Source organism: Pteropus alecto, unplaced genomic scaffold, assembly GCF_000325575.1.
Source record: "Pteropus alecto unplaced genomic scaffold, ASM32557v1 scaffold50, whole genome shotgun sequence".
Lineage (NCBI taxonomy): Eukaryota > Metazoa > Chordata > Mammalia > Chiroptera > Pteropodidae > Pteropus > Pteropus alecto.
The window spans coordinates 14,044,898-14,056,753 of record NW_006431918.1 but is presented as its reverse complement, the minus strand read 5'-3'; the positions used below and the strand labels follow the sequence as shown (position 1 = coordinate 14,056,753).

Sequence of the window (11,856 nt, the reverse complement as noted above, 5' to 3'; positions counted from 1 at the left end):
GCCTCCCCAGCAGGCACCTGGAAACTTTGAGGACATTATTTGTATGTCACAATAACTGAGCAGTGCTACTGGTATCGAGTAAATTCAGGCACGTTTATATCCTATATGCATGGAGCAGTCTCCCATAATGAAGAATATCCTTCCCCCAAAGACAATGAGATCTCCATTGGGAAACAATAAATTGTTAATATAGTAAACATTTATTATTAAGGTTTTTCAAAGACTGAACATTTAAAATATTTACACACCTAGTTTTAAATATAAACAGGAACAAATTCTTATTCAGTAAGCATAGGAAGTGATAAAAAGAAATTTGTCTAATTTGAGAGGGTTCTACTTCAAGTGATGGCCAGATAGCTCTTTCAGACAAGCCCTCCAACAGATAAAATCACAAATTTTGGGCAAAATGTAAAAATCAACTACCTGAAAGTAATGGACAGCAACCCAAAATAGGCTGATGCAGAGAAAGAATACTTAGAAAAAGAAAATAGCAGTGGGTGAGTTTCTCATTTTTATAGCTCTCAGCCTGAGGGCAATCCTCATTCTGCATCACAGGAGCGTATAGTTTTACCAACTTGAACCGTAAGACAGAGTTTGGGGCCATGGCAGCTGCTGAAAAATGAAGAGATAAATAATGGCAAAGAGAGAACCGGAGAAAAGCCCTAAATTCTATGTATAAACTCTGCCCCAAACTGTTGGCTGGTCTCTGAAGCATGAATGCACAGGAAAGATCCCAAGTAGAGCAGCCAGGTTAAAGAAATGAACTGAGATTTGAGCTGTCACCAATTGCAGGGGAGCAAGAGCTTGCAACGGGAGTTCAGCCAAATTAACAGCCAACAGGATGAAAAAAGTTCTTCAGAGAAACATATAAGAACCCAGGGTTTCTGTAATTTTTTCACCATGTGCAGGAAAAATCTAAATTACTAACATTATATAGAAAACAAAAAATATAATCTAATCACAAAAGAAAACACATCAGAGAAGACTGTCACTGAGATGCTCTAGATATTGATATGAGCAGAAAAAGATTTTAAAGAAGCTTTATAACTATGTTTAAGATTGTAAGAGAAAATGTGCTTGTAATGAAGAAAAAGACAGGAAGTCTCGGCACAGACATATAAATGATAAAAACTAAATAAAATTTCTAGAACCACAAAACATAGTAATTGAAAGAAAAAAGTTCATTGAATGGGCTAAATGGATTACTAGAGTCAGTGAACTAGAATATAGATCAAGAGAAAAAATCCAATTAATAAAAGAAAAAAATTGAAAAAAATCAACAGAGCCTCACGAACCTAACATCAAAAGGTCTAGTATATGTATAGAGAAGGAAAGAGAAAATTAGGCTGAAATACTATTTGATAAAATAAAGCAATCAGAGGGAAAATGACATTATTATACACAGGGGGAAAACAATTTGACTACTACTGATTTCTCATTGGAAACAACAGAGACCAGAAACAGTGGAAGAATGTCTTTAAAGTGCCAAAGGGGGAAAAACTGTCAACACAGAATTATGTATTCATGAAATATATTCTTTAAGAAGAAAAACAAAGACATTTTTATATAAAAGGAAACTAATTGCCAGAAGACCTGAACTGTAATAGATATCAAAGTTTTTCAGGCTGAAATGAATGATACTACAAGGAAACTTGAATCCTCAGGAAGGAATAAGAGCCTTAGAAATGATAGCATGGATAAATATGAGTATTTTTTTCTTAATTTATTTAACATAGATATAAAATAGATTAAAAAAATCGATAAAACTCCATTTTATTGTGGAGTTGATAACATATGCAATATGTAAGACCTGTGACAACTCTAAGATAACAGATAGGGAATGGGGTAAACATGCCTATAAGGATACAAAGTTTTTATATTTTATGTGTAGTGGTACAATATTAACTGTAAATAAGCTTTGCAGGGTTGCATATCTTGATATGGATTTGTTTTATACAGGTGTATGCATTTGTGAAGACATTAATTAGTACACTTAAGATTTATGCATTTTATTAAATATAAATTTTACCTAAAAAGAAAAAAAACTAAAAAAAAGATTGCTAGCTTATGATATGCAAGTTGAAGTCTTTAGGGATAAAGTGTACTGATGTCTGAAATTTAGTTTGACTTACACCAAAATAATAAGACAGATTGACTGATGAACAGAGAGAGGGGTAAATATGTGGTAAAGTGAATGCAGTAAAATTTTAATTATAGAACCTAGGTGGGAGTATATAGGCATTCTCTAAAATATTTTAACTTTTATATGTTTGAAATTTTTCAGGAGAAAATGTTGAAAAGTAATACTGCCAATCTATATTTATAATCAGGTCAGGGTGGAAAAACAAAAAAAGGAACAAGGAAAAGAAATTGGGAAAAGAAAGATACAAAAAAGGACAGATAGTCAAGCTAAAACGGAGAGGCTGAGAAAACCAAATGGTAAGTGAGAGACAGGGATGGAAAAAACAAAGGAAGATAGAAGGTTCCATTCACTGGAAAATAGACATAATACATTTATCACTACTCTTTGTCTTTTGAAAGTTTCATATGATAGTTTTGAAACTAATAAATTAGTTTTGAAGTTAAAAATTAGAATTATTTTGTCATGGAATTCAAAATTATATGCCTGTGAAAATTACGATATTTACTTTGGAATCTTAAAAATTGTTTACTACCAGTCTAAAAGTCTCTTTGACTTTCAAAAGTTGTTTGATTATCTTGTGTTTTGTCCTTGAAAATTCTGCAGTACATCTTTCAGTTGTACTTAGGGCCAGATCTGGAAGAAAGGCAGGATTTCATACCTCTAGTAGCAGTTTCTATTCTTCCCATTCCCTCCCTCTAAACTAGCAGCTAATGCTTTTCACTTAGAGACATTTCCAGGGAACTCCTGACTTACCCCATAAGTATATTTACTGTTCTATATCATTCCAAAGTTAAATGTTATAATTATGAAGTAACTGTTAATTAAAATAGACTTAATACGTTTGCTCTCCATTAAGCAGTACTTTACCCCTCACTACCCAATCTCGTAACACCTGGGAAGGCAGAGCCCATATTTAGGTATCACTAGTACCTAGCACGGAGCTTAGCACATGGAAAATCCTAGATAAATACTGAATGAATAAATAAAGAATGTTCGCTATCATTCACAATATTCCTTTCTCAATGGATTCTGAACAGAAATCACCAAGATTAGAATAGTAAGGTTTGACTAATTAATCACTTCAGATATGTTCTAATAACGTTTTGTTCTTATGTGTATAAATCTTAGATTTTAATATATTTTGCTCTCCTAAATGGTTTAAAAGACTAATTGAGACTTGACTAACCCAGTTCTAAAAATGAAGTCAAGTGATTAATTTATATTATAAAAATAAGCACCTATTTTGCATAGTAACAAATCAATACTCTTTTCAAAGTTCAAAAGAAAGAGAAGCTGGTATTGCTTTCTGTCAAAGTCATATCCAACTTTTACAAAGACAGTAATAATCTCAGATCAGGATCAAATAAATTTCAGAACTCGGTTTGAGAGAAAAAGGAAAGGCTTTAGTTAAAATCTTTACAATAAAATAATTATGATTATAAATCTCTTTAGTTAAATATGTACATGTTACATGGTATTTTAAAAAAGAATGGAAATGAATAAGGTTTTTCAGGCAAATCTAATGCACAAATATACCATCTTTTAGAGTATGTCAGTTTAACATTCTTAGACAGCTGTGTCAGACAATGGCTCTGTGTTTGTGCAAAACATGATAAGCAAAATTAAGAAAAATTCTGCAAAATTCTTTAGTTCCCCAAGGAAATTACTAAAAAAAGAAAATAGTAAAAGAAAACAAGGTTGTACACTCAAGCTTGATTGTATACAGAGGCTAGAATGACCAGCACTAATGTCACCCCCATATCTGCTAAATAGGTCCTTGGGTAGCTTTAGTTTGAAGTTAAAAGCTGAAGTCCTAACAATTGTGCTTTTATGCAGCCACATGGCCAATAAGGTAGATGTTGTCATAAAGGTGCCCTACAAAATCTTCACTAATGTTTTGAGCAGCACGACGGGTATTTCGAATAAATTCTCGTTTTGACATTTTATTCTTCACATGAGGGCTAGTGAGGTCAATGGAAAGTAGAATCAAAGAGTAGCACAGTACATAGACAGCATCTGGAAGGGAAAAGAAACACTTCAAAATGTGGTCCAAATGCATTATACAATGTAAAAGTGTTTGTAATTTTAAGAGATCAAGATTAAATCATAATTAAACACAGGATGACCAAGTCATCCCAGTTTGCCTGGGCTTTTCCCAGTTTTAGCACTGCAAGTGCTGTGTTGTGGGAAACTTAGTTCTAGGCAAACGGGGATGGTTGATCATCCTAACTGAACACCAATTCAGCGAGCATTTCGAAAGAACTTTAGAATAGTTCAGGAGTTTATAGTGAAAACTCACTCTAGATTTTAAAATTTCATAATTGGCTTTATTTTCATCTTGCTTTAAATGTGATATTCCCATTCAACTACCCATAAAATACATTTGTACTGTCAATATACTTATCTTCCCATTAAAAAGACACATTTATTTACATATGATTTTAAAAAACCCTAATTTAATTGGAAAGCATCTTTAATGACAAGAAAATGTATTAACTTGGTACTAGAAAATAAAATGTAAACAACTCATAAAATTATTAAATTAATATTATTTGAGATGTGTATTTTAAAGATCTATGAGATTTATATATTAATCTCCAAAGTAAATCTTTTGGGAAAAGATTGCTAAAGTTGAGTACTATGCAACAAAAAGATTTCTTCTTTATATATCTACTCAGGGCAACAGTCGATGTTAACTATTAAAATAGTAACAAACCTCATGATACTTGCTACTACTACTTACTATGAGTGCTTGCTACTACTATGGTATTTATATTTCAGAATCCTGCAGTCTTGATAAAGCTAATTATACATTATGTCTTGTAAAGGCATGTTCAAAAAATTTCGAATGATAGGTAAATGTTTTGTAATCTCTGCTTAGTAAGATAAGCACAATAAAATTTTTGATATGAAGAGATAAAGCTATATCATGAAAAAATATGTAACAGGCTATATTACACATATACATAAAGACATACACAAACAATGAACACTAGTTATATTAAAAACACATTTTAGAAAAATTCTAGGTGTTACCTATGTAATATGTGGATTATTAAAAGCTTTAAAAATAATTTCTCAAGTTTTTAGTTAGACTAGTAAAAATATCCAATGCTCAAACAATAATTTTAAAGAATTTTTATAGCTATCTTTCTTCTTAAACAGTACATTTACTATATCTAAATGATAGTTATGACAAACTAAAGTAGTCACCACTATGAGCAGTAAAACAGGTATTTGTAATTTTTCCCCATGGTGAGAAAAATGCCTCATAAACTACTACCTGGAGGTGAGAGTGAGAGAAGGAAGGAAGGAATTCACTGTCTATGTATGTTCTTACCAGGACTAAGGCCAAGTTCTCTCATTAAGTCAGGGTTACAAGCACAGAATCTATGTGAGAACTTTGTTATAAGAGTTTCAAGATATTCCCCACGCTCTTCGGGAGCGTGGATATGACGAAAAAATTCTCTCAGTGCATTGGGCAAGAATTGATTTCTAAAATTATGCAGTGTTACGAGGTCATCCAAGACATCTCTCCTATTAGAAAAAGAAAAAGACACAGCTTTAGTTAACTTTTCTCTATTAACTGTCATGGTTTTGGATGAAAATACTTTATTATTGATTACCAGATCAGTTAATCCTATAAAATATATGTAATTCTTGAAATTAAAAAAATCTAAATATGATTATTTAAGAAATTAAGTAATTCAAAAATATTTCATGATTAACAAAACAAGGTGAAACTAGTAATTCTAATTATAAAATGAAAAAATGAAATTTTCAGTATTAAAAAGGACAGCTTCTTTTTAAATGTCTTAGCTAAATCCTAATAAGCAACAGAATTCTTTATTTTTTTTTAATTATGAAAATAAGGAGAATCTTCAACTTCCAAACCAATCCACATCACCAGAGGTAACTGTTTATGCAGACTTTTAAAAATGTCTACATACACTATATAATGTTCTAGAATTTTCTTTTGTTTATTTTATATAGTATATTGTGAACAGCTTTCTATGTCTTTACACATAGATTTAACATCATTTCTTTTAAGGGCTTCGACCTCCTCAGAAAGATTTGGTTTTGATTTGCTATTACAAAGATGTTGGGCTTCCATTGTGTGTGTGTGTGTGACCTTTTTTTACTTTTATTATGGGAACTTCCTTATCAGCAAGTTAAAGCTACCAAAAGAAATGACTTGTAAAATACAGGACTCCTTTCCCTATCTTTATTTAATTTTGCAATTAGATAAGTGCTATGTAGTATAGTTTTTAAAGTAAAACTTAATTCATTAAAAGCATTACTTAACTCATTTCTGATGAAAATTTTAATTTTTTTTACCTTTCGTCAAGATAGATTCTTAATTTTTTCCAATTTAGTGTTCTTGTACAGAAGATAAACTTTGCTATTTCCTTTGGTGAATCATCTAGGATACCCTTGGACATAAAGTAGTTCACTCCCTAAAGCAGAAAGACAAATCTCATAAATCAAATTAGTCTTTATTTATAAAATTAACAATTAGGCAATAGCAGAACAATAGCCATATAGTCTTTCCAGCATTAATAGACTTTTTATAGCTTTAACATGCAAAATACAAGCTAGAACTCAAACTGAAACTATTATTTGTGGTTGATAGTTTACATGCAATGAAAAGTAGGAAATTCAAAGTTAAGACTCCTAAAGAAATCATAATTCAATTTACTGGCTCATGTCAGTTAAAACTAACTATACAGAAATATAACCTAATGGAAGAATGGCGGGGAGTGGTGGCGGGGAAGGGGAGAGGTGAAGAGGGAGAAACTACCACATAGACTTTAAAATAAGCTTTATAACAAACACTTCTGCTGCTTGACAGAAAATATGATTTCTTAAAGCTCAGATACACAATCTAATACACTTTTCAAGGAATTATGTTCTTGAGAAAATAAGATTCTTCAAGTGAAAGACTAAGAACTTTATTCTGAAAAGAAAAATAATTATTTAACTTAAAGTGGGCACAATTCCAGGCCAGTTTATGGGCTGTACACCCTTTGGCTTTAAGCACTGCCATATTCTACAAAAATTTAGCTCCAATACACACTTAGGCAAAACATAAGACAAAACAATTTCAATGTTCTTCATAGGATTTATCTTTGAATTTCCTTTTCTCTGCATGCAAAGTTTTCCAGAGAAGCATTAGTTTGTACCTACTTTAGATTTAAATCAACAACAACAAAACATCAACAAAAAAAATCAAACGCTGAAACCAATGTTCTTTCAAGTATATAGAGGGCACATTCAAATAACTGCCTTATGTGGATTTGAATGTGCTTTTATTGAAATAAAAGGCAGGTGTGTTTATTTCAACTCACAGTTATCCAGATAAATGCATTCCTACAAATGCTTATGTCTGGATAATAGCACACTGTGTGCAGTTAATTGGTAGAGAAAATGACGTATTATATACACCCGGCATACTGCTTTCACACATAAATTCCTTCAGCATTTCTTCCCTTTACAAACACTTACATAGTACTTGGAAATATTGCACACATTAAGAATACCAAAAGTTGTAAGAATTTTTATAAAAGACCCTTAAAACACTTTCATAAAATTTTTATATTAAAAAGGCATAAAGTAATTTGGTACCATGAGGTAATGCTTTTGAAAGGTTATAATTATCTGTAAATTGTAACTCAAAGATAAGATTTTTTATATAAAACTAATTGGATGAGCCATCAAGATAACATCCTATTAGCAATGCTATCAAATTCTCATGTGAATTTTAATAATATAAAAACAATCCTAAAGCACTGCTTTTTAAAAAATATATATAAAGAAGAATAGAATGTGATATCATGAAACTTTCTTGTCAACTCAATTGTAAGCCTTGCATCCTGGATACAAGGCTAGAGAATGTAACATGATCAAGATGGAAAGCCAAAGAATTTGTTTGGAATGAGGCTCTCAGCAATTGTCTGAGGGGGCAGGAACTAGAGATATAGGAATGCTTGTTCCATCCTTTCCTCCATTAGTTTGAAAAATCGAGAGTTGACTGTATATTTAATTGATCTACTGAGCAAAAATTAAGTTGGGTTTGATTTTTTCTAAAATTCCTGCATTTAAAAGAATAATCGTATATCAGAAGTATTTCCAGTGCTTAATTTTAATCCAGGTGAATCAAAAACAAAGGAGTGTCAATTAAATATTATTTAATAAGTTCATTATTCACACCTACTTATAAATCAATATTTAAGATATAAAACTAATTCTAATCTACTTTTAAAAATTATATAAAATATAAACCACTACTATGATCCATTAATTAATATGTAAATCTCTAATTATACGATATATGCCATGTTAATATCATTTGATGCTCCTTAGTTATAAATTAACATTGGTATTTGCCTCATGTAAGCATCATAAAAGTATACTGTTGGTCATTCCCTTTTTTATGGAATACATATTTTGAGAATTTAATATCTAACCTAACTTGTCCAGGCTTGACATATGGAAAAGCAGTAGAGATGCAAAGGAAATAATCTATTCTAAACACATGAAAAAACCCTCATATGCTACATTTATGAAAGTGAGAAGAGCAGTTGTTAATATGCTGGCTATCAAGACAAGGGATAGTCCAAGTGAAAGACAAAGATAGTTGAGGCTTCTGGCTTAGAAGCAGAAAGAAAGAAATGAGAGAAAAAAATGATTGATAGAAAAAAAACACAGGTTATAGGGGGCGTTGATTTGAAGGAAACAGTAGTGTGTTGACCTTACAAATGTTTAATTTCAGGTGATGATAGATACAACCAGAAAGGAAAAGCAGGCAGTTGGCAATGTAATAAGATATCGAGAAAAAAGTGAGGGTTGAAGGTACAGATTAAGGAACTCGAATAAGAAATCAGTGAGGGAGCAGGTAATGAAGAGGACAGAAACAGAAGCTCCCAGAGGCTAAGAGCCTTTGAAATTTAAAAAAAAGTATACAATGCAATTGCATATTATAGTTGAAGGAGCATAATTTTCAGAAAAGGGAGCAAATCATGGCTCTGCCACCTAACAATTATCTGAACACGAACAATTTACCCAACCTTTTAAGCCTTGGTTTCCTAATCAGTAAAAATTTTAGAAGGCTATTGTGAAGACATGAAGTGCCTAGCAAATAACCTGGCTAGTTTCCTTTATCTTATAGATAGCTCAAGGAGACAAAAAGATGGGCAAAGAGGGCACTGAATCTGATAATTGAGAGAAAAGAAAATAGGGACTTTCAAGAGGCAGTGGGGAGTAGTGGGGATTCCAAGGAGAAAGGAAGGGGCTCAAGGTAAGGACACAGTATAGACCACTCCACTGAAATATGTATTAGTACTGAGGAGGAAAAATAATGGCAAAATTAAAGGGCAAAAGGTAAAATAAAATTTTTCCAAGATAATTTTGACCTGTGTCATGTCAGAAAACAAAAGAGCATCACTGGAGAGAGAAAAAGAGAGAAAGAGGAGATAATGGGAGCGCAAGGTAAAGCGGGGCAAGGAAAAGGACTGAAAATACAGGTGAGTTTACAGTGCTTTCTAAGGCTGGAGGACAGGACAGCGCTACTCGTTCAGAGACTGGTGTATTAGGAAACTGATAAAAGTAGAAAGAGTGCATGTTGGTTTTCTTCTTAGGGAGGACAAACCATCTAGAGAGAGTTGGAAAATACCTGATTTGAATCCTCAAGCAAAATGGTAAAGATTTCTATCAACAACATTGCAGGAGAGAACAGGGAATCCATGAGGAATAATAAAAGGAGAGCCAAGCAGCATTGAGAGCCCAGGTAAAGTTGATATGAATTCATCCCATTTCACGTTAGGTTTCTCTTTAATACATCAGATGTTTTCAGTAAGTCAAGAAAGAAAAAAATCAAGAAATTTTGTAGTGCAGTGTCCATAGAGTATGCCACAAAATTTGTTATGCAGATGATAGCACCGAGACTTCATATGATCAAATTAAGAGTGGTGAGCTGTTTTGATGCAATTTGTTGTGGTTGCAAACACAAATAATTCAAGAAAACATAAATAAATAGCTAAAACCAATATTAAGAAGAAATTTAGAATGAAGAAAAAGATGACCTTAGTCACCTATATATAATGTATCTCTCCATTTACTCATTACTGTAAGAATGGCTCTTTCCACATAATTCATGTTTAAGATATAGCTACTTTGTTTTCTCCTATTACATAAATACCCGTGTTTTCTCTCCTCTTTTAACAAAACCTATTTTTAAAAAATCAAATCACTATTACTCACAGTGTGTTTCAAAAGCAAAATCTGCCATATATATGATCAGAACCAAAAATATATAAATTTGGGAACAGAGTGAACTCTAGAAAACTAGGCATGCAAAGCCAAATGAAAAAGTACTGATTTTCACTGTGAACCTAAAACTACTCTAAAAAAAGAAAAAATTAAAGTATCAATTTTAAAAAAAGTACTGACTGTTGGTACTCAAAGTACTGGCTATTGGCACAGGCACTTGGCAGAAACATTGTGTAACAGTTGGTCAAAAGAAGAAATCATTAATAAAACAAAACTGTGACATACATACAAAATCACTAATAAAACAAAACTGTACCCTTAATTTTTTTTCCTAAAGAACAGCTTAGAAAAGAAATTTAATAAACATTTTGATCTACGTAGTTTTGTTCAAATTTGCCTTTGCATACAATGTAAAAAGCCAGTACTGTGCCTACAACATTCAGGCAATAAACCTGTCCTTAGAGCACTGTATAATAGAAAGCAAACTGGACACTGTATATAATTTTCTCTTTAAAAGAAAATTTGAAGACTTTCAAAATAACAATCCTTAAACTTTAATAATATTTATAAAACAAAGCAGTTCAATTTAGATTTCTAATTTTTCTTTCATTAGATGTGATATTAATATTCAAGTATACATTTTAACCACAGTGAAATGAACAACTGAAATGTAACATTTTCATACTAAAAGTAATGTAAAAATTAGGAGATAAAATGTTGTAAAAACTTTTACTTTCTTAATTATTTCTAATAAACAATTAACGCATCAGAGGACAGCTTTCTACAGGTCATCTGAAAGTACTGCCATCCATTGTCTTGTTTAGAAATAACAGTATCAATTGTTAACATAACTTTTGATACGATTTCTTCTTTTTTATAGTGCTTTCAGAATTGCTAAGAAAAATGTAAGACCTATTAATTTTTATTCAGCCCAGCAATTCTCATTCTCTCTATTTAATCATAGAACATGTGGTCCCTAGGTAAGGGAAAAAAATGCATAGAATTTGAATAGGTAAAATTCATCTAGAGACATGTATTCTGCAAATGAAAATTAACACCTTGCTTTTTAGCTGAAGTGAAATAAATGCAGATTTAAAAATGGGCAAGTATAAGACTAGGTATCTATTTTTTTTATCCTGTCATCTTATTTCATTCTGCCCGCTAGCTTTTATGATGTTTTCTTCCTTAAGATTCCATGCATTCTCGTAGTGCAACACTGATCTTAGCCCGTACTTCAGCAATGTCACACAATGCTTTTATTCGTGGTAATTTAAGCTAATCATACATACTATAATTGTTATTCCCAATCTAGTCACTAGATTCAAAGATGACAGTAAAAATTATGCCCAAGTTTTTAAAGTTGTCCTATGTAGAAAGATTATTTTATAAGAGTAATAAGTAATGCTTTCCTCTTATTGAGGTGCCCATAACTAGGCTATTCACTG

At 31.7% G+C, this 11,856-nt stretch overlaps 1 protein-coding gene across 2 annotated transcripts in view; it reads right to left on the bottom strand.

Annotated features, from left to right (window-relative positions):
- Positions 1 to 3,342: 3,342 nt before the first annotated feature.
- Positions 3,343 to 11,856, bottom strand: part of FBXO8 (F-box protein 8) — a 36,676-nt gene continuing 28,162 nt past the window's right edge. The window contains exons 4-6 of one of the 2 annotated variants that reach the window (XM_006906309.3): positions 6,482 to 6,600; positions 5,484 to 5,680; positions 3,343 to 4,159 (exon numbers count right to left, since the gene is read on the bottom strand). In XM_006906309.3, coding sequence (XP_006906371.1) covers positions 3,972 to 4,159; positions 5,484 to 5,680; positions 6,482 to 6,600 — 504 coding nt within the window. In that variant the 3' untranslated portion in view covers positions 3,343 to 3,971. The remainder of the gene's footprint in view (positions 4,160 to 5,483; positions 5,681 to 6,481; positions 6,601 to 11,856) is intronic. The other variant, XM_015585101.2, reaches the window with a different exon arrangement.